Here is a 22024-nt window from a genome sequence, read left to right on the forward strand (position 1 = left end):
CGGCCGGCAATCGGGCGAAGGCGGGGTACACCCTGGACAGGTCGCCAATCCATCGCAGGGCTAACACATAGACGAACAACCACGCACATGCACTCCTATGGGCAATTTTTAGAGACACCAATCAACCTAAGCTGCATGTCTTTGGACTGTGGAAGGAAGCCGGAGTACCCGGAGAGAACCCACGCAAGCACGGGGAGAACATGCAAACTCCACACAGAAAGGTCCCGGGTGGGGCCCGAACCCGGAACCTTCTCGCTGTGAGGCAACGGCGCTAACCACTGCACCACAGAACATGTTATGTTAAAAGCATTGTGTGATGCGAATAGTTAGTCAGTTATTCTCACTTTAAAATCCAGATATGGTTAAATTGATCATCTTTTTTTCAACTCAGGTTACAAGAGAAGACTGCCTAGAGACAAGAGACTAGAGTCATTTCTTCTGCTATGAGCCCTCAGGGTTTCTTTACACTTACCTCAATTACATGTCATAAGCAGTTTACACAAGAATTTCAGGCTAAAATATACATTTTCTTAATCGAAATCATCCTGCACCCAAAACCATATTTGAGTTAAAGCACTTTTTAAACAAAGTTTGATGGTCAAAAGTCTTCAGCATTAGTTTGAATTAGTAACCTGCAGAATCAGTATGCTAAGTATGAGTTACCAAAACACTAATATACTTGCTCACCAGATCTGTTCTTGTACATGTCAGAAAGAATGAGTCATTCAAACTTCAGGCCTACACACAGTGACATGTGAAGAAAAAATAATCCCACAGATTTATTGTAATGTAATCAAATATCAGATAACATGTAATGTTAAAATAAAGACGATGTGAAGTGTCTGCTGGTAACACTGCAGCCAAATTTGTCTCGTAGTCACAAAGGATGTTACTGCAATTGGACTTCTGAAAATGATTGACAACAGGAGCTCCTGAAGTGTGAAAACCGACAAAGCAAATAGGAAATGCATGAACTCTGCTCAAAGTAGATGTTTTTTTTAGACTGCATCTTCAACTTTGTTTCCATGGTAGACACTACATGTGCTTCATCTACATAATAGTGCTTTATGCCAAGAGATGCAGAAAATAGTATGTAGATGTAGTTTATAGTAGTTTATAAAGGAAAATGGGAAACGTGTTCTTGCATCTTCCATCGTTTAAGATCTATTTGCTTTCTTTATGCTTAATTGTTTTGCATAGTCTTATCATATACTTGCAAATATCGGTATCTCTCAGTTTGAAATGCCATTTGAGGCCTTGAGCTAGAGACTGTTTGGTTCAGTTGCCCATTTCCATGCCGCAGATAAATGGTGATTAGCGATGGTGATTCGACCTGTACTAAACTAACAGCCAGCAGAAAGTGAAAACAAGACATTGACACACTAGCACTTTTAAAACACTTGTCCATGGGGCATGTGGGGCGTGAGTGCACTCTGTGGAGTGTGTGTGTGCTGGCTTTTCAGCTTTGACAGTTGTGACAGCAGTTGTTTGTCTGAACAGGTGTTGGCAGCCAAGTGCCGCGCTGACTGCTGCAGAGCCGAGCCAAGTCAAGCCTTCCGGTTTGACCCACACCAAGGCGTTCTTTGTGGATGTCCTGTCATGCCTACTCTAAAACTCCCTCCATTTATCATCACAGTATGAAGAGTAGATAACTATTTCCAGGATGTCATTTGTCAAACCAGCCATCACATAACAGATTTCTCACTGGATGGGCTTCTCATTGGCCGTCACTGTCAGAGCACCTGTGAGCTGCCAGTCAAGCCAGCAGAGATGACTCTATTGTGCGCTCTTGTCTCTCCTGCCACATTTTTTTCCTACTATAAACTAGTTAGTAATTCTTTATAATAATAAAAGTGTATTACGGAGCTGTAACGGTACATTTCTGATGTTTTCCTGGATGAACCTAAACATGTAAGATATCGACTACAAACTGTTGTATTTGATTTGACGCTGATACATTGCTCTTAAAGAATGCTACATTAGCCCTAATCCCAGCTAGGGGTGGCACATTTTACATGCATGTAAAAAGTAAATTAAAACCCCTAGTTTTATAAAATAATAAACCATACATTATTAAGAAGACAGGACATTTTTGGCCAACTGTGCTGCTAATTTACTCCTGACCAGGGACATCACACGGTGGGCCCCTCCGCCCCAACTGAGGCAAATCATGCAAGTACTCCACAACAACACAAATGTCATGCTGGATGCATGATGCCAATATGAATTACAGCTGTATAAAGCACCTGTACAATTTTAGTTGTATTTAAGTCAACAATTAGTTATTGATTTTTAGTTTTCACTCATTAAGTTTTCATTCTTTATTTTTCTCCTGACATGGGTGATTTCACCAGCAGAGGGCAGTAGAGTCTTAGACAAGAAGTTAATAGTGTTATTTGCCATCCTTATAATTTTAGACTTGGCATAAATATAATTAGTGCTGCTCAGGACATATAACTGTACTGGGTAGTAATTAAGTGGAAATAGTAAAGGCACCTAGTAATGTTATGTTGTTGATATGTTGTATTCTAAACACAGTCTTAATGAGCTCTGGTTATTTCGGATTAACTCACTGTGTCTATTTTGTTAACACTGCTTGCATGCTTAAGTGGATGTTAGCTGACAGGACTGCCCTTAGTTAAGATGCTGCTGCAGGTTTAAACACCAGGTCTCTCTACAATTCGGCTTTAATGCTGAGACTCCTCAGCCTTTCATACGAAGCTGCTCAGAAAATACGTGCTCAACCCAACTACAAGTGGCACTGTGACACTATGATGTCACAGATAGCAATCGATGATTGAGAGGAAGGTGTATCCCCAGACAGTATATGGATATTGCACAAATGGAGCTGTATGAGTGGCTCCCCTATGACTTAAAATCTTGGCAGAGTTTAAAAAATGTGTAATATGTCACTCTTTTTATTCATTTCCCCTTTCTGTTCCCTTAATCCTTTCCCCTGTACAAGTTGCTCTTTCTGACTCTCTCTTTCCTTCATGTCTTCTGTTTTATGTCCCCAGGAGATCTTCTAAATACTGCAGCTGGGACTAAAACTGTGTCATTCAGTGACCTGATTCATTTTTATGCCAGTTTTCATCATGTGGGTGATTCCCTCTATTGCACAGTCACAACTGCTTGACATTCAACAGCTCAAGTGTGAAGCACCATCTTTTTTTAATTCACATGATTACATCTGACTACCAGGTTCTAGAAATCTCCCAGAACAACTTGTTTCTTTAATTTATAAAACACTAGGTCAGCTAAGAGAAAAACAGAGCAATGTTTTAATACTGTGGTCCTGCACATTTGACAACATGCTGTGTTAATTGTATTTTACCAATTAAGACCAATCTTTGTTAGTGCTGTCATCCCCTTGAAGTGTCAGTCTTGTGGTTGAAGTTTCATTCCCTCTTGTCTTGAGCTTTCAGACTGTAGCTCTTCTCTCTGAGTTCCTCTCTTCTCTTTCAGCTCAGCTAATGTTTAAATCTTTCTCTTCCCTTTGGCGTCGTAGATGGGAAGAATGTTTCCCAGCATACACTGGACAGCACTCCGTCTCAACCAGATGTCCACAGAGAAACAGCCTCAGACACCGATCTGGCTGCTTTCAACCGGGCCACATCAACAACCAGCTGAATTAAGATTTCATGAGGTCATTTCTGGTTATTGCTTTCTGTAGGAGAGAGCAATTAGAATCCAGTGAGTCTGACTAGGGTGTTAGACTATAAGGCTCAACGAGGTACAGCACACAAAAGCATGTATACGTTTAGTAGCAGTATATCATGTCAGTACATATGCAGTATGACTCAACATGTTAGATATTGATTATTTAAGTGTCTTGCACCACATCGTACCCGGCTCATAACAAAAAGACACGCTGCTTCTCTCCTCTGTCTTAGCTGCAGCACGTTTTCTAAAAGCCTTGCCAATATAAAAATCCAACAAGACAAAACTTAGCGCATGCACCTCCAAAATATTTTATCAGGTGCTAGATAAAAAAAAATCCGCACACTGAACTAAGCTCCCAATAGTTTTAATGAAACTGCAGCAACAATGCGATGTACCTGTGAGCTAGTTTGACAATGCCTGACAAAGACCTTTCTTAGATCAATTCTTAACACTGAGTGTCTTGTATCTATCTCTTTGCTGTTGTAACGGTGTGAAATCCCCTGTTGTGGGATTAATAAAGGTTCTTCTTATCTTAATATCCTCATTTAACCGGACAGTGTGAACCTGATCAATCTGTGTACTTAAGAAGCCTGCTTTCTATATAGATATACATGCACTGTACAGCTTGTGCATAATTAAGACATTGAATTCAGGCCTTTAAGGCATGCATTTATAGCTCCCTTTTATGAGCCATTTCACTGATAGAAACACAACTATTCTCTCTCAGACACCAATAAATAAACACCTGCCTTATGGACCTCGAGGTCATTAAGCTGGTGAGGAAGAGTGCAGGCTGCTGTTCTAATTAATGTCTGTTTTTGCCTCCCTGAAAGGACTTGTTATTCTCTCTCTGCTCGCTCCACAGAAGGTAGACTAGTGTTTTTTGTCTGCTGCTGCTCTCAGGGCTTGTTAAAAGAGGAGCAGAGTGCCTGGGTTCATCCTGCTGTCTGCATCCATCCGCCAGGGGTGAACAGAACATGAAGGGTTCAGTCAGACTCAAGAGAGAATGTTCAGTTGGGAATGCTCCAGGCAGCAGACACCCTGTTTCACTTGAGGCTTTTCTTACTCCGTTAGTCATCTGGATAATGTCACTTGGTGGCAGTGTAATGTGCACAGTGATTCTGGCATGACCCTTGGTGGGGCTGTTGGCCTAGGCAACTTGTTCATACTGTATAGTTTGGAATGATGTTTACCTCCTTTTTTTGTTCCATCAAGGCCATCTGTGCATTTTCATTTGGTAGTGTGTGACTGAATAGTGCTTTATAACAGAGACTGTGTTGTGCTGATGTTATTTATATAGCCCATTTATTCTGATGCCGAACAGCCACAATAACTTCACTGTCTTTTCTAATATGTAGAGGAGCCTGGGTGTTTTTTTAGTTCATGTTACTTGTGTGTCATTGTTTGATGGGAGTCCTGTGAGGTTACCAAGGCAACAGTTGAATCTGGTTTCCTTTTGGTTGGTCTTTTAATCTTTCTCACTCGCTGCAGTTTGCATATCCTCCAGCAGTGACCTTGTAATTAGATTTGTCTTATTCCTGCTCACAACTGCAGAGTATTGGAGACAAATGAATTCTGAGATTGATTAGTAGTTGAACAAAGAACCCCATGGAGTAATTTCAGTCATTCCTCACAGAGAAGGGAATCCTGTCCTCTATTAAGGGTTTGTTTAAACAGGAAAATGCCAGATGGTGACAAAGAGGAAAGGCTGGGGGGTCTGACATGTTCAACGTGGCCTAGGCCCAGTTCAGTAGGACAAGTACAGCAGTTACATCTGTCTTCATATAGTCAAAAACCCCAGTCTGAGCCAATATCTCCAGATATTTTTAAAATGCTGCTCATATTGAGGAGAAATTACAGGCCTTCTGGTTTATAAGAAAATGAACATGCAAACATCTGGTGCAGTTATGGTACTTAAACAGGCGAGGCACTGTTTGTCACCACTCCAGACGCTGAGTTAGTGTATTGGTGATAAATCTCACAGGAGACACTGCAGAGAACTAAACACACCCCTGCTTCTAACCGTGATCTGTTCCCTAAAGTTGTCACTGGGACACATCCTTGACAACATCTTTAGCTACAGTCAACCACAAGGCATTGAAGAATATTTTATGAGTTAGGATTTATGCCCCCCTCGCCCCCATCATGAGCATCCTGTGGAGGAGGGGTTACTGCGGATTTGTGCAGAAAGGAGTCACCTTTTAAAGGGGATCTCAGTAAAATCAAGCAGAGCTCTTTCTAGGTTCTGATCCTCTCTGCTCCTCAGTCCTTATATTGTGCATCACATTAACATACACAGAGCTTATATTACTTATAATGGTTCTATCTGATGTTATTGTCATAGTGGTATTCCTTTGGGCTCATTGGAGGATCAGTGAGCCATCCAAACAGGCTCATTCAGTCTTATGTCTGTGCATGTGTGCTGGTGGTGAGAGTATGCTTAATTGTGCAGCAGTGCATACAATGTGCTAATGTGCCAGTGCTTATAGTTTTCTTTGGGAGCCATCAGTGGGATTTATATCGTTAGTAGTATTATGTGCAATCCATCTTTTTTGTCTTATGTATCCCTAAAACACACATTCATTACATGGTTAGGATTTTACCATATGCCTGACTATTAGTAGCTTCTGTCTTGTTTACAGTATGTGGGTTTGAGTGTGTGCCTGTCAGTAACAGACCAGACACATGCGTGGGGGGGGATCTGTTCCAGTAGTAAGCGCAAAGCCGCAGTGGAGCCCATCCCCTGCTCCCTCCCTGAGATGCCTTACTTGTAGTGAGGAGAGGAGCTGCAGCCCCTTGCCACTCCTTCCCCTTCTGCAATTGGAAGAAAGAGGCCTCCTCCCTCCCCTGCCTCATTGGCATGCATGCGGTGCAGTGTGTGTATGAGGAGAGGAGAGAGAGAGAGAGAGAGAGAGACAGCAGTAAGTGCAATGGGCTAGAGGAGAGCGGCGAGGAGGAGGAGGAGAGTGAATGAGAACTGCTGGATCTGCCGTTCCTGCGTGCCTGCCTGTCGTCTGGCGAAGCTGGGTTTACTGTCGCGCCACGCTGCGCTGGCACAGAGCAGAGTCACGGCCGGTTTGCACAGCCGCCTGCACACTCAGCACTGGTACTCACTCCAGCGACACACCACCAGCAAGGAAAAACCAGTGGCCCAGCTCACCAGGCTTTCTCCATCATCAAGGGGGACACAGCAGCTACGAAGGGGCCTGATGCTATAATTTAGGCACCAGCTGCTACCTTAACAGAATCCCCCACTACCTTTTCCCATCCTTACCACCACCACTCCTCTTTTGCTCCTCCCTATGCCCTTGTCCTCGGCGTCTCCTTTCACCTCCCTGGCCAGTATATGGATAGAAGCTCCCTGTTTCAGCTCATACAAGAGCAGGTAAGTGAGCAAGCAGCGGCAGAGGTTTCTATGGTTACAGGCTCCTGGCCACCTTACCATCAGAGCTGATGGTAGGATTGATAGCAGGGGCTGTTTGGGCAAACTGAAAACGAGAGCCAACACGACGGATGCGAGAATCATGGAGCCATGTGGGCCCCGAGAATGCGAGGTCAGATCATGAGCCACAGCAGGAGGGGGGGGGCAATCATGTCTGGGTTTATGGAGGGTTAATGGGAGGAAGGGATTTGTGTGCAAATGGGTTGATCTATGAATGGATGTATAGGTGAATTTGATTGTTTTAGTCTTGGTATGAAAAATGAAAATGATGAAATAATGTTTAATAACAAAGAGAAGTCACATAGCTGCTGCATTAGTGCTTGCAACAGTCATGCTGTTTGTGCATGGAGGTGTCTGTGTGTGGGTTTTTTTTTTTTTTTTTTATCTAATTCATAAACAAGACCAGGTTCATCTTGGACTCGTAATCCCCAATCACATCATCTCAGGGTCACAAGAGCCAAATATTATTCTGAGTTTTATTTTCAAGGTTCAAGAAATGAGTCAGTTTCTGTGAAGCCCAGGTCACAGTGTTTCCTTCTGAATAGAAGTTATGATTTTGGTTTAAACTGTTTCCCATGTTTCAGCCCTGTTGTTAAAGGTGATTACCCAGTGTTGGTGTCCATATTTAGGCCAGTGAAAATGTTCCCCTTGGCATCTAGCTTTTTTGAATTGTCTAGACAAACAGCAGTTTTTATTGTCCAATCAGATCTATGTTTGAATTTAGCTTTGGTGTACCACTTCCAAAATTAACAACCCAACATGGATTTGAAGGCACATCCTACCCAGAAAGTATGTATATATTTGGCCAGTGCGCCTGAACATATATGTGATTGTATGGGTATTTCCTGCCTTCGTTCATGTCTGGCATTTAACTCTAAGCTTTGTAATGTGTCTCCTGTGTTTCATGATGAACCAGCCTATCTGTTTTTGGGGCTGATTGGCAGATAGATCAGGCTGTCATTCTATCCAAGAGGGAGAAATTGATTTTGTTGCTTCAGGGTTTAGGGGTCACGAGTGGCCCATCAGCAACACATTGATCAACAAACTGGTGAGCCTTGGGGAGGATGTGTGTCTCTGATCACACACACAGTTGCATTTTTATGAATGCATGTGTTTTTATAAGAGGTTGAGAAAGCCGATGTGGGTTGAGTGAGAAAATGCTCTGCAGTCACACTGAGTCATTTAACTAGTAAGTGATGTCTTTCTTTAAAAAAAAAAATATATATATATACTTTTTTTTTTTTTTTACAGGCATTTTTTAAATGCTGAGACTGATTTATCTGTGTCCATATCTGTTTTTGAAGGTCCTGGGCTGTAGATGAATCCAGTATTACCACACTGTAAACAGCTGGTTGTTGGTATTGACTGTAGGGTTTACTCTGCTTGTGTCAGTATGTTCATATAGGCAAGGCCACAGTTGAGCAGACCACAGTCCTATTAAGCTCAAGTCTAGACCAAGTCACTCAAACTGGCTGATGACAGGCTTTTTCCACCTTTGGGACTCCATGGAGCAGCTTTTTATTTAGCAAAGGTCTCTCTAATTAATCTAGAATTAAGTAAAATCTGCCAGCTGATTTTTGGATGGCAAACAGGTACACTTGTTTTTAACTAAGCCTTCTGCCTGCCTAAACACTGGGTGCTTTTTTCTCCCTCATCTTCATCCAGGAACATATTTTGCAGAACGTGCTTCATGTTTTTGCAGCTCTGTCCTCCAAATTTATTTGGTCACATTCACTGGAGGCTCCCCACAGTGACCACAGTATCCTACTGTCCTCTACTCCACAAGAGCAAAAACATGCATGAGATGTGCAATAAACTTTAATGCCTTTGTGTGTGTTTTTCAGTTTTCCTAAATCAGTATGTGATTTTCTGCACTAAAGACAAACTGGACATGTTTAGTTTGTGTGAACATTGTGGATCTAAAGTAGAGGAGATTTTGTAACCCTGTCACACTGCACCACTTGAAAATGCTGCATGGGTAAAGAAAAAGAAAAGCAACAGTGGCATCATATGACTGAGTTTATTAGTCTTTGTCTGCAGGAGGTTTCAATGCTGAGCTCAGGCTATTTCTGGCCTGTGCGGGCTCACGCATATGCTCATGATCGGAATATGCACACAGAGACACGGCTTCTCTGATAGTCAGCGCCAACAATAAAGCAACTTGATAGTTGGTAGCACTCAGCCACTGAAGTGTGCTATCAGCATTAGTTGCTGAATATCTCTCCCACGGGTCCTTCAGTTCCTGTCTGGCTTATTTCTATCTCCACCATAAGGACGAAGGGTTCTGAATTCTATTGTGACATGTTTACTGTCCCCTTTTATCATTCCCTGATGCTAATTTGCATTGAGCTATAAATGCCTCTGGATGTTTACACTGTGTTATAACACCAGGAAATGTGGTCAGATGATTGTTTGCATTAAGGAAAATTCCTTGGATGTCTCTCCGCTTGAGGAGAGATACTGGCTTGGCTCTTATGGCCATCACATTGCAGTGCCACAGTGGTAAAGATTGTGCATAATGATGGTAACAGCAGGGTAGAAAGAGCATGCATTGTGATAATTACAGAGTCAGTGGCCCAGTTGTTAGTTAACACCAGTGAGTCCTGAGGGCAGCAGAGACTAGGCCACCACTAGGCTTTATCTGATTTCATGCAAATATGGTCTTCCCTGTAAATGCCACTGCCCTCTGCAGATACACAGCCCCGTTAAGGCTTGACAGTCTTGTTCACAGAGACCAAAGTAGTCTGTAGTGTTGGCTCTGTGCCACTGGGTTAGCACCATGTTGTTGAGACTGAACTTGGGAACCGTGCTGGTGCTGCATTTCCATGTCATGGAAGTTATGATCACTATTTTCCAATGAGTAAGTACTGTTCCTTCAACCCCTAGAATTAACTGTTCAAACTCCAGCACTGGTGTATGATCAAAGCACCATTTTGGTAATTGGTCTGGTAAAGATATTATGACTTTTTGTTTACTCTTGGCAGTAGTTAGTAGTGTTGCCTCAGAAGGTTCCAGGTTTGAACCTTGTTGTCGACCTGTGCCTGTGTGGGTTTTCTCCAGGTACTCTGGCTTCCTCCCACAGTCCAAAGATGTGTACGTTAGGTTAGGTTGATCGGTGACTAACCTTTCAGTAAGTGTCAGCCCTGTGATAGACTGGGCATCTGTCCAGGGTGTACCCTTGTCCAGTGTCGGCTGGGATTGGATCCAGCCTTCCTGCGACCCTGGATAAGCAGCATAGATAATGAATCGATGTTTACTCTTGCTTTTGACAGCAGGAGAGAGTTCTAAAAAGAACAGATGTTATAATCTGTAGCGTCAGCCATACCTTTTCGGTGTGCAAAAAAATCTGTTGTCTCAGTGTTGTATTGTTTTGGATTTTCGTTCTGTGTTGCCTTGATGGAAGTAATTTCAGTTTAATGATTTCAGTATATTTGACCAGGTAGTAATTATTGTTAAAGTGCATGCAAGCACAGCATTATACAAAGTACATCCTAATTTAATGTGTGTAATCAGAAATGTATAAGGTAATAAGATTTAGGCCTAGTGCTGGCAGTTATTTTTATTATTGATTAATCTGCCAGTTATTCTCTTGATTTGTTGTTTGGTGGTGTTTTGGTTAACTTACAAATCTGCTAGTGCTACACACAGGGTAGGATGATAGGACTGCCTGTGTTTTAGCCCAGTGGCTGTACATCTGTTATGGCTAAAGTTTTATGGTTTGCCCTCGGGCTGGAGGCTTCCTTCTTGAGCCCCTGTGGAACAGACAGATAAGTCAGCTGTGGGCTGGGGTCAGTCGGGGTCACTGCACTAAAGGTAATAGAGGCCCCACGAGTTAACACTGAGATCATTCCCCTGCAGTAAGCATTCCACTCCTTTTTGCTGTCCTCCTTCTCGTACTCATGGATACGTTTTCATCCTGGGCCTTCTCTGTCTCCTCCCAGCTGCTTTTGAGCCAGCCAAGTTCAGTTGCTATCTCTCCCTTAGCACTTCCTCCTTCCATCTGTAATCATCTGCCCCACCTCCCGTCACATCTAAACCCTCCATTCGTCTTATTACCACCTAATTCTTATGTCATTAGGCCCTTTCTATCTGACTATATTCATTTTTTGTTCCCTTCTAAGGCATTTGTATGCTTCCCTCCTTTCATCGCCTTTTCTCTTCCCCTTTTGTGTCTTTCCTTCGCCTCTCAAACGCCAATATGTCCGGGGGGAAAAAGAGGGGGTAATGCAAGAAAGGGATGACACACAGGCAACTTGTAACCATAGTAACACATACAGCTTGTCAAAGTGTCGCCCTCAACAGTGTTGGATCGCTTCAATAACTACTTCTCTTTGTGCTATATCCCTTCTTCTTCCAACCCTTTCTTCTCTCTGTCCCCCCTCCATTTACACACGTCACCAGCCTGCCCAAAAAAAAAACACTCTCCTTGCCAACATTCATTCATCTGAGTGAACCTCAACTCCATAACTGATAACCCTAATTGGCTACAAGAACCAGTCCTCCACTTTGTATCCTCAGCAGACAGTCTTTCCTATGGAACATTCTTCCTGAGTAAGGTCAGACTATGAAGAGACTAGTACCTGTGCAGTATGACAGCTCAGCATCAACACTTGGTCTGTGTAAATGCTCACAGCCATATACAGTGTGTCGCTGTGTCTGAGTTTGTGCTGCTGCTGTACGTGTAGTGATGTGCTGACATATGGAGGCTGACAGTAATCAGACGTCTCCGGTGTGGCTCTCTGTTCCCTCTGCCAGCCTGGGCTGAGCCAGGAGCACATTAGAATCTGATCTATCTCCCCTCTGTGGCAAATGGATGCAGAGTATTGGAGTGTGTCACAGCCCCCTTATAGGAAAGAGAAAAGGAATCACTGCCGGATTGCTCTGTTAGGAAGACACAGAATAATAGAATTTTTATTCTGTGTGCGTCTTCGATTCATTTCTGCCTCCTCCCTGGCTGTCTGTCTTCTTCTCTTCTCTGCTTCATACCTTCTCCTCCTCCTACTGTTGCTTTAATTTCTTTTTTCATTTCTTTAATTGCACTAACTGAGCCCCCCACCTCCCTCTTCCATTTTCCTACCTCCTGACTCTTGCTTCTTTTTTGTCCTTTCTTCACCCCCTGTATTCCTCACATGTCATCCTGGTGGTCTACACATCACAAACACTCACCATATTGGCACCATTTTGTTCAGCTCTCACCAAGGGAAGGATGGGGCCGTGTTTTAACAAATGTCCATAGAACATACAGTTAAGGGGACTATCTAAAATGAGACCTGGGCCCATTTTCTTCCTCATCTTGGTTAATTTTTACTTATAAATTTGGTTTTACGTGCATTTCAAGCCACCCTGAGATTGTTGTCTGTCATGGAACCTGTTGAGATTACAGTAAAATGTGTGAGGGACAGTGACCAAGGCTGAGAGATTCTGTGGATTTTGCCCTTCATGTGTGCACAATCTTCAGTTAAAAAGTGACATTAAGAGCCTTATCAATAGTTGCCCTGGCGACCACAATGGTTGTGTATGTACCGAGCCATGACTAATATCACTTAAAAGCAGTTTTCCTCCTACAAAATTGTGTTGTGTACCCAGCGTACTGGAAAAATATCATAACAAAATCCTTCCACTACATCAGCCAGTGGGAAAACACTCAACTTGAGTCAAGCATCATCAAAACTAACCCATTAGTTTCTGCCTCCCCTATGCTCTCCCAGGTGAATAAATAAGTGTTCAGGAAAGGCAGATTAAATGGATTTAAATGGATGTTTCTGTTCAACTAGATGACTAGAAAACCTCTGGAAGAAAACTACGTACATTAAATACATTTAGACAGGTACACAAGCACACACACTCTCAAACAAATGGATTCCCTGATTGATGAGGTTTGCTCCTTTGAGCCTCCTGCAGTAGAGACGCAGTGCAGTTCGATACTACTCTCATGTAGTCGGTGTAACACCTTTACCTAACCATGTCAGAGCAAGCTCAGTTCAGACTCAGACAGCCTAGACAGAGATTCATCCTGCGGACTCATGACGCGGGCAACGATGATCCTGCATGACTGACTCCACAATGACGCAACATCGGAAAGTTCGCTCCTCCCTGGGGCAACAAGAGGCTGTTGGTTTACTACCCGAAACCTAATGAGGCTGTGTTAGCATTCAAGAAACGGTAAAATGAGAAGCAGTGAGGGCTCTTCCCATGTTGTCTCTTTGTACTGCTCCAGATTGTCCTCAGGCACATTTCCACAAACACAGTCAGATGCACTACGGGGAGCTGGCATGAGAAATTAACACTCCATTGGAGAGCAATTGAATTGCATTTAAGAGGCAATGGTATGGCAGGAAAATCAAATAAGTATGTGTAGCTGCCCAAAAAACCCAACACATTACATAAACCAAGGGAAGATACACACCCTATACTTTAAAAGCCATTTTTAACTCGGCACTATTTTGGACAACCACGCTCAGCCATTTTTATGACACTCTCTCACTTAAATCAATTATGAGGAATAGCCCTGGCATACAGGCATCAGCAGTAATAACCCATAGGGTTGTGGACCTCAGTGAGTGAGTGGTGACTATAAACACCACACTGGGTGTGAGTCACGATTGTGACCAAGGATGGACTCTCACAGTCAAATGAAGTGCCCACTTGGAGACAAAGACTGAGACCACATTTATTCCAGGGAACCTGCAGGTCACTGTATATTACATTGACATGCCCACCTGTCTTCTCTCACCACTCCTAACCTCAGCATTTGTTCTGCTGTTTTCCTTTGCAGTCCTGCTTCTTTAATGAGGTTGAATGGGGCTTTTTCGTTCAAAGGCATCATAGAGGCAACACAGCTTAATTAATACCGGTGTCACTGCCTGAGCTGATGCTTTTCACCCTGTGGCTCTCATTTGTTGTTATGAGGCCCTGTGTGTATGTCTCAGCTGTCTATACTGATGCACTCTCCCTCAGGATAGTCGCACTCTGTGCTGTTTTTTACTGAAAAAAGTCATAACTAGAAACACTTTTCACACCATTTTTATCCCAGTGGTCTGAGAGTGAGCTGTTGTTTTTCCAGCTGGACCCAGAGAACACCGGTTTCATCGCAGTGGAGAACTTCACCAGCCTGGTGGAGCACCATGAGCTGCAGCTGGACCCATCCAAACTGGACATGCTGTTAGCCCTTGTCCAGAGCAATGAAGAGGGACAGGTGTGCTACCAGGAGCTCATTGAGCTGGTGAGTGGAAACCAGATGCACTTACTGTATATTGATGCAGATAGTAACACAGAGGGAGACACAAAGCGTTTCATATCCTACAGCACAGACACAAATCTCCACACATACAGACATTTCTGTTGGATTTCACAAAGGTTACAGAATTGATTCAGACAAAGCCTGCAAGCTCTGCAGGGCAAAAAATTGACTCAACCATTCAGGTCATTGTCCTGCAAAAGGAGGATCAATTGTTTCAGTTAATATGTTGGTAAACCCAGACACTTAATCTCACAAACAGTGCACAGCAAGTATTAGAAAATATCATCAAGATGCTGACAGAACCGCAATGTTAAAGCAGCAAATGTCATTTATTATAACTGATGTATTTAGACTAATATATTGAATAGTGTTGTTGCATAGCATTGTTGAAGTTCTAACAGCAGCAAGATGTATACAATGCAAGAATATGTTTGAAAATGTTTTATATGGGCTACTGATATGAGTCTGAGGATTATTAAGTTCTTTTAACTGCAGCTGCCTGCTATGAATATGAGGTCAGACTTTTCCTCTTCTTACTATTCATTTCTTGCCTCTTCACCTATCTGTTTACAGTTGTGCTCCTATTAAAAATTCATGCAGAACTTTATATGTGAAAGGCTGATTCTCTCTGAGTGCACAGATGAGGACCTGCCTTCGGCTTTTGGCACCATACGAGTGTAAGCAGCGTGATTAATTCACCGCAGTGCATATTTAAATTCTTTTAGCTCATTTCGCCCTCTCTTGCTTTCTCTCTTCATTTATCGTTATTTTTCTTTTAATCTCTTTCTTTCCTCTTCTGTTGTGCTACCTAGTGTATGTAACGCAGGCCGCACTAGGCCACTCAATTTGGAGCAGGTAACATTTCTGAGGTCTGTGTTGCTACAGAGAAATAACCACTGGGTGCTGCTCCCACTGTGCATCCTCTCCTTTACATCAGCTCTCCCTCTTAGCTCCCTGCCTCTGCCATTTTTCAGGTGGTGTTATTTTTTTCGAAACCATCTCATTTCCGTGAATCTTCAAACCCTCACTCTGTGAGCCATGTAATATCATCCTCCTTGTGTGCACAGATCTTATTTCTTGCTTTTTGATTCCACGCTCTTTGTGAGCATATGCCAGGTGGGGGAAAAAAACGACCCTACCTCCAACGGCATCAGGGAGACACTTATAAAATTGCCCATCAGCCAAATGCAAATTGCCTTCGATTAGCCCAGCGCTGGCAGTAGCAGGCAGTAATCGGAGGTAATTTGAGATCGCCCAGGCTTACATAGATATCGACCCCCAGGTTTGATTTTACAGATTTGTTTTCTGATCTACGCACGTGAACAAATGTAGACCATACCCACAACATTCTGCACGTGCACACAGTTTGCATATATGCAAAGACTTTTAAGCCATTTACTATTAATTGCAGTCACCCACTCTCTGTCTCACTACTTCCCTCTCCCTGACATACAAATGCAGACAGGCTCTCATTCATACACATGAGCACTGCCAGTACAGATTTGCTGACTAATGTAGAGGGTATTCGAATGTTGATGTGAATCGGGCTTCCCGTTGTGCAGCGTGTGATGTGTGAGCTCTGCAGGTCTCCTTTCTCTGGGATGAGCTCCAGGCTGCCTTGGGGAGAGTGTCGTATGTTGCTTGGCATTTTCCACCAGGTCATCACCAGAATTTTTGCTCTCCTATTTTCTTTCCTCTCTGCTGCTCTCTGAGTTTGATCATTTTTACCTAAATCTCCAGTGTCCTCATTTGCTTTAGTTTGGCTTCTCCCTTCCGTTATTTGCTCTGCTCTCAGTCTCCGTTCACATCTATATATTTCAGGCAGATTAATAAGTAGCACTCCATGTGACAAATAACAGTTGTATTTTGATTTGGAAAGTTCAATGCTACCATCATATTATAGCCAGAGCCTAAATTCTGGTGCTGAGATTGATTTGTGGTCTGGCCTTGACCATAGTGTTCATTATTAAAATGAGCATAAGAAGGTGCAGAATATGCTGGTCTCTCTCTCTACAGGCCATGTCAGTGCTTTTAGTCCACAAGCTGTTGAGAATTCTCTCAGCTGTGTCTTTAACGGGTGTTCAGCATTCTTCTGATCTGTTGTTCTACGTTCACTCGGTGCAGCCGTGAAGCCGTGCTGCTTTCTCAAATCTCAGTGGGTGTAAATGTGTTTGAATTGCACCGTTAGGCAACAGCTTCTCTAGTGCATGTGTGTGTAAGACTGTCTCTGACAACATTCTCGTTCAACTCATCTTTCACGCAGGGCGACCTTAGCTAGAAAACTCCACCAGTTCAGCCACAAGGGTGAATAAGTAACGCTCTGCTAAAATCTGTCTTGAGGTGCTATACACTCACACACATTTGTATAGCTGTTTTTGTGAGGACATTTATTGACATACTGCTTCACCCAGCCCCTTTCCCTAATCTTGACCATCAAAATTAAATGCTTACACTCAATCCTCACCCTATCCCTGACCCAAACCTAATTTTAACCTTAATCCTAAAACCAAGTCTTTGAAACGGGGTGCCAGAAAGGGAGAACAGACCAAAGTGTCCTTACTCCCCTAATATGAAACTGGTCCTCACAATGTATAGCTATATAAGTACTCACTCATTCACACATACACAACCACAGTGAATAGGTCTGTATCTGATTACTAATTCACAGTACATTTGCACAATAATCCCACACAGCAAGACAACCATTTTACTCGCAGTGACATTTTTTCGCACAGTAACAGACAAACAGAGACACACAGGGTGTCAAAGTTTGTGATAGGGCTTCATGGAGAAAGTTCTGTAATAGACAAGCATCTGTTTATGAAGGGAGTGTAAAACCTGGCCATCCTCAAGTCAGATATATTCCTGTGTGTGAGTCTATATGTATCAGTTGAGTTTCCTGTGATGCTATCATTTTCTAGATGTGTAATTAAAGAAGTGTATCATTGTTTTCCTTTGGGTGCTAATTTGGCTAATATTCAACGGAGATCCAAAATGGCTGCCATAGTTAATTAGTTGGGTAGAGATGCATATTTAGAGATTACCACCTCTCTTATCACCTCTCTCCAGGGACACTGATGTAACCTTTCAACATCACATCTCACACCAAACTCCATTCGAGGCTTTCTGTTTCAAATGGGCTGCAACTAAAAGTGATGCACTTTGCTTAAGTGTCCTGAATGTGAAGGTAGTTTTTCTAAAGTTTTAGCACCACGATGATTAAACCATGAAGGAAGGCTGGGGCCGAAAACTGCTCAGAGGGATAAAAGGTGAACTCTCATTTTAAAAGGATTTGGGCAAGAAAGAACCTGAATATCTGGGCCAGAGTAGAATCAGTGAGGCTGAGATCTGCAGTGAGTTTGTCTGAGAAAGAGAGAGAGAACAAGGGAGAGGGGGATTCTAGTCTTCTAAATGACCCACAAATTAGATGGCAAATGTGCACAGTGACACTGTTAGCCTGGTGCTGGTGAATTGCTATGCAAGATCGGTTAATTGCCAACATATTTGTATTGTTCTATTAATAATGTGTCAGCGATAGTGACAAAAGTGGTAGCCACCATAAACTCTGGGAAAAATCAGGAAAATTAATGGATTATTTTTTTGGCATCTGCAATACAGACACCTTAATAGCCTTTAAACCACATTTTTAAAATTGTTATTACTAATTAGTATTGAGCAGTGAGGTATTGACCATGTGGTGTGTCTAATAAATCGATCAAGAACAAATGACTAGAGCTGAGTGTAGCCTGTACAGTAGGTAGCACATAGCACAGAGGGTGAATTCTTGCTGTTTCTCAATCACACACACTCACACACGCACACACACACACACTGCTGTCAGAATGGCCCATTCAGCCATCCCTAAAGGAAAAAGGTATCTTTATCTTTGTGCTTTTAGCCTCAGCATCAATTATTCCCTGGCAGACATTGCTCTGTCAGGAACTTCCACCATTACGGATGCAAAAGTCAGAGGTGCCCCTCCCCCATGTTTTATGTGATGTCTGCGCACCTTGCATCATCACTCCTCTCAGCACATTATCTCAGGTTCTGGCTGCTCATGTGTGACTTATAGTCTGTTTTCTATCTCTCTCCTGTCGTCACTTCAAAAGGCTGCTAATGCTCACTTAGAGGCGGCAGTCCTGCATGTCGAGAAGGTGAGGCAGAATGACAGCTGTGTTCAGCTGTCTCTCAGGGGAACAAATTTGCACACAGGTGGTCTGAATTGAAGATACAAGGTGAAGAGGTGGCAAATGGTGTCACTGAGCCAAATACAGATTAAATAAGTTCAGAACAGAGACTATTTAGAGAAGAAAACCAACAGAAGAAGACAGCACAATTATATTTACATCCCTTAACCTCTCTGTTGCACCTTTCCTCTTTGTACAAGTACACGTCTTCATTTTCATTGTGAATTCATTAATATGAAGATATTTAGAATGAGAAAGGAGATGTCTCACTTTCACCATCCACTGGTGGCCTCCAGAATCTATAAATTAAGCTCAACAAGGCAGGCATCTCATTTTCCATTCTTCATTTCCCCTTCTCTGCTTTCCAGTGCCCCTCCACTCATCTTCTTCTTCTTTCATTCATGCCTCAAATATAATTGCATTTTCCAGGCTTGATTTCCATACTAAATATGCATCCCTCCATCTGCAGACAAGTCAGTAGCCCAGCTTGTTGTTCTGGTTATCACTGTACAACAGGCCCTCACACCCTCACTATACAGCCACTAGGGTGTCATAATTACCCACAGTCAGGGTAGTTACAGTACTATGTCCTATCTGCTAATTTCCAAAAGGGATTTGCACTTTTCCTGTTTTTCCTGAGTCATTTTTTTCAAAAGGAAAAGAAGCAACCGCTTCCAATTTTGGAGCAATCTGTTCATTATTTCTTCATTATTTGCTCATTTATTTACAATCCTTGTCCTCTAGTAGCCATTAGCCATTATGGAAACTGACCCACACTATGCCCCATGTTGTGTCTATATACGGTATAATGAGTCTACAAGCAGCAGGGTCTGTCTAATGAATTACCAATGGTGTGCTTTTATGGTGGTTGTACTCCCTACAGGTCCACTCGGCAGATTTCATTACACTTCACATGAAGCTGCCATTGTGTTTAAGGTTACTATTATGAGAAACCTACACATGGGATCTGCTGTTGTTGATTTATACTGCTAACAGCAACAGCTGCTGCCCACATGCCCGCTTTCTTCCCCCTCTGCTGTTTCCTAGAAACTTATTTTCATAAAGTGTCACAATACATTGTAACACAGTTTTATTGTCGCTTAGTCAGCAAGTTGTCCTCAAAGGACCTGTATTTTAGCTACATTAGAGATTAACAGGCATGTGGCGGTGCCTTTGAGTATCAGTAAATTCTACCTGTGAAGCAGCCATGCTAATGCAGATGTTGACACTAAACGATCCCTGGTGAGACAGTATTTTCAGTGGGAACTCGGGCAGAAACGAGCTGTCTGTGTTTGTTATCCTGACAGTTCTCTTCCTCTGCTGTCAATATAGTGGCATTAGGATAGTTTTCATCCTAATCCTCTATTAAAGAACTTGCTGTGATCTGGCCTTGCTGGCCTGCAGGCTGCAGCAGAGCTCCTGCTCACTAAGCAAACCTGGAGTCTGTGATAATGTGAACACACACACACACACACACACACACACACACACACACACACACTCTGAACTAAGATTTGCTTTTCAAGGGCAACATCACTTCAGCAGTTTGTTTGTAATGATGTCTGAGCTGCAATCAACCCTGCCAACAGTCACACTTTCACTTTGATTTAATGGGAAAAAAAACATTTATATATGATTCAAGTTTCGTTTCAGCCAGGAATGTTGTGATCACCAGTCCTTAGAAATTAGTATTTTCATTGCTACTGAGATATGTGACATAAAGGGATATTTGTATATAATTTCTGCATAAATTGAAATAATTTTTTTTTACTGCCACTTGTATAGATGGTGGTTTTATTAAACTGCATAATGCATCAAAGTGTTGAACAAAAATGAGCTGTTTTAACATGCTAAGATGCTTTAAAGAATAATGTCATTTTTCATATTAACAGTACTTTCAACACTTTTCATACAGAGACTAAAACCAGCAATGATTTGCCTCTACTCACAGTTAATGTCTGTGAATCTGTCGGTCCTGGATTATCTTATTCATCTGTCCCATAGACCGCCGCTGTTGTTCAAAAACAATTAAACTCACATCAGTGAAACACATCAGGGCACTGGTTGACACGTTTCCTCATTAAGAAACAAGCCTTTGATTTGTGTTGCCACAAAGGCTCCATAGGGTCATAACCTTTTACAGCCCATGCATGAGATCCCTGGATATGTTCAACAAAAATTTGGCTTGTTTTTATAATGAAGAATTATGTCACTCAGTGAAAAGGGTGTGTTTCCCTGTGTTTTTAATCGTTTTTGAACAACACAGGTCTATGGCACAAACAAAATAAGCTGATCCAGTACTGACTGACATTAACTGTGAGAAGAGGCAAATCATTGTTGGTTTTAGTCTCTATATGGGGAGTGTTGAAAATATTGTTAATATAGAAAATGACAGACCTTTAGACATTTTGTGTGATATAAGTGATTCCACTTAGTCAACGCATGCAAAAAAACAAAATCAAATAAACAAATGGTAAAGTTTAAAAGATAAAAATAATATATACAAAAAAAAAAACCTGCCTGTGGAATGCTGTGATGTGCAAGAACAGATATCCAACCATTTAGCATGAATAAATAGCAAAAGCAAAGCTTTACTGTTCACTGGAGCCTCTGAACAACGTCAGAACAACAGAAAAAGTCCTAAAAGAAGATGCACTTGTCTCCAATCTGTCCACTGACTATTTGATGTTAGAAGTAGGAATTAAATAAACCGTCACACATCATATGAAAAAAAACTATCCTTCCACTTACTGTGAAGAAAGTTATGGATTTAATTGCTAAGATGAGAAATTCAGCTGCAGACAATGATGAGATCATCGTGGTAAGGTGTGTCCTCCTCCAGCTGCTGACAGTAATGCTTATAAAACAACTTGAGGCAAGTTTAAAAATGACATTAAGCCTTTGAGCGACATGGAACAAATGCAGCAAATGATCCTGTATCTGTCTAGCTGTTTACATAAACTCACAATCATCTGGCCTGTCAGCTAAAAAAATTGAGACTTAAGAGTGATGCCAATCTTCTCATCTAACTCTCCACTTTCCTCAGGTTTCTTTAAAATCCAAGTGGTTGCCCACAGTGTATTACACATGTATGTTTTTTTTTTTCATCATTTTCTCAGATGAGCAGCAAACGCTCCAGCAGTTTCCGACGTGCCATCGCCAATGGCCGCCGCACGCTGCAAAGGGAGATCCTGCTGGACGAGACGGGCCTGGGTCTGTACAAACGTTTTGTTCGCTATGTGGCCTATGAGATCCTGCCCTGTGAGACAGACCGACGCTGGTACTTCCACCAGAACCGCCTCTGTCCACCGCCAGTCTTCATTGCCATTGTCACCATCGTCCAGGTTAGGGGATGACATTATCAGGTTGTCTTGGGGTTCAGTGGATAAATCTTGTGCCAGTGATACGTGATGTGAATGTAGAGAGTTCTATTGATTTATCCCCACTAATTCAGGTGTTAAAACATTTTTCACCTGTATTATTTTATGCACT

The 22024-nt window shown here is 42.3% G+C and overlaps 1 protein-coding gene across 3 annotated transcripts in view; it reads left to right on the forward strand.

The window, feature by feature from the left end:
• Positions 1-22024, forward strand: part of rhbdl1 (rhomboid, veinlet-like 1 (Drosophila)) — a 52336-nt gene that overhangs the window by 5274 nt on the left and 25038 nt on the right. For 2 of the 3 annotated variants that reach the window (XM_020606293.1, XM_020606292.1), the window contains 2 exons: positions 14169-14327; positions 21652-21876. In XM_020606293.1, coding sequence (XP_020461949.1) covers positions 14262-14327; positions 21652-21876 — 291 coding nt within the window. In that variant the 5' untranslated portion in view covers positions 14169-14261. Of the gene's footprint in view, positions 1-6566; positions 7049-14168; positions 14328-21651; positions 21877-22024 lie in introns of those variants that run through there. The other variant, XM_020606291.1, reaches the window with a different exon arrangement.

The sequence above is a fragment of the Monopterus albus genome, unplaced genomic scaffold (genome assembly GCF_001952655.1).
Source record: "Monopterus albus unplaced genomic scaffold, M_albus_1.0 scaffold76.1, whole genome shotgun sequence".
NCBI lineage: Eukaryota > Metazoa > Chordata > Actinopteri > Synbranchiformes > Synbranchidae > Monopterus > Monopterus albus.